The sequence below is a fragment of the Austrofundulus limnaeus genome, unplaced genomic scaffold (genome assembly GCF_001266775.1).
Source record: "Austrofundulus limnaeus strain Quisiro unplaced genomic scaffold, Austrofundulus_limnaeus-1.0 Scaffold983, whole genome shotgun sequence".
Taxonomy (NCBI): domain Eukaryota; kingdom Metazoa; phylum Chordata; class Actinopteri; order Cyprinodontiformes; family Rivulidae; genus Austrofundulus; species Austrofundulus limnaeus.
Window position 1 is genome coordinate 6,823 of NW_013953385.1, and position 1,531 is coordinate 8,353.

Consider the following 1,531-nt stretch of genomic DNA (forward strand, 5'->3'; position numbering starts at 1 on the left):
TTGTAGATGAGTGTAAACTACAGAGTCCTGACTTGTAGATGAGTGTAAACTACAGAGTCCTGACCTGACGATGCAGCTCCTCTGTGCTAAAGAAGAACCCATCCAGAGGACCTACTTATTTATTTTTCTTTTTGATTTTTTCTACCTGGATTACTGAGATGCATCAGGACATATTGTTAAACCTTTAAATTAAATGTTTTTGTCATTTTATTTAGTATGAAAAACTAATAATAGAACAATGTAGGCCTATACGTAACTGTTCTTATCCAGATGAGTATTACTGAGTGTTTATCAGACTTACTGTCTGGATAAAGGAAAGAATAAAGACATTTATCTATACACACAGAAATAATAATTAGCCCTCTCTGTTGACGTGTCTTCAATTTAAAATGCAAATCAGCTTCACAGAAACAAAAGATGACGCCACATTAGCACTCCAAATTCTACTTCTGTTGTTTTCTCTTTCCAACCCCCCGCATTTCAGCATCAGCACCACCCGCTCCATCCCTCCATGATCTCGTAGGGGCTTGCTTCACCTCTGTCATGCTCCAGCGCTTCCATCCGGCAGCGGCGCCGAGCTAACAAGTCTTTGTGAGGAGAGAGGGGGAGAGGAGGAGGAGAGGAAGGAGGGGGTTGCAGGAGCGGGAGGAGAATCAGACGGTGAGAGAGCTGACAGCATGAGGGTGCAGAGGGAGCGGGCAGAGGAGGAGGTCGGGGCTGCACAATAGTGTGTCCAGAAGCATCATGTCGCCGCCACGCCAGGGGATGCTCTGCCACCGCCGCCGCCGCCGCTGCTGCTGCTGCTGCTGGTGAAGCACCGCGTGATGCAGGGGAGCGAGTCCCGAGGACCTCCTGGAAACCAAAGGCGAGCCGAGGAAACAGGTCTGTGGTTGCGTTCGACACCGGGAGCTTTAATTACGTCACACGGTGGCGCTGGCTCACATTTGTCAATAAGAAGTCCCATGTCAGGGCTCAGGATGAGGATATGAATGAAGAGTGGGAGGATGCTCGTGCACACGGACATGTGAGCAGGTTCCTGTGGTCCAGATCAGCATCTGACAGAACGTCCACGTTCATCACACCATGCTTCTATTATTTCTTCTTTAGGAAAATGAGCTGAATGATGGATCTGAGAGACAAGACGAGGGGAAATGAGAAATTGACTTTAAAAAGAAACGAGCAGAGACGAGCAGAAGATAAACTGTGGAGAGGTACAGGACAAAGACAGAGAGAAACCTCTGCTGCGTGTGATGTAATCCTCAACCATTCCAAACCTCCTCCAGGCTCCTCTGCTTTTAACTTTACTCATTAACAAAGTTGACGAGGCTTCATGCACAATGAACTCACACTCACCCATCACATTTAGTCAGAGGTAGTGAGCGATCAACATGAAAACATATGTATGGTCATTGTMATCACGTCATATAGTAGATTTTTATTTATTATTATCAGTGTGCATTGCCAATGCAATGCACACTATTGTGATTCGTTTCCCATCCAAGTCATCTCAACTTTGCCATGCTTCTCCTCC

At 46.4% G+C, this 1,531-nt stretch overlaps 1 protein-coding gene across 2 annotated transcripts in view; it reads left to right on the plus strand.

Moving 5' to 3' along the window:
* The first annotated feature begins 236 nt into the window (after nt 1-236).
* Nucleotides 237-1,531, plus strand: part of LOC106533621 (cysteine/serine-rich nuclear protein 3) — a 15,154-nt gene continuing 13,859 nt past the window's right edge. For both annotated transcript variants that reach the window (XM_014029993.1, XM_014029994.1), the window contains exon 1: nt 237-882. In XM_014029993.1, coding sequence (XP_013885447.1) covers nt 825-882 — 58 coding nt within the window. In that variant the 5' untranslated portion in view covers nt 237-824. The remainder of the gene's footprint in view (nt 883-1,531) is intronic.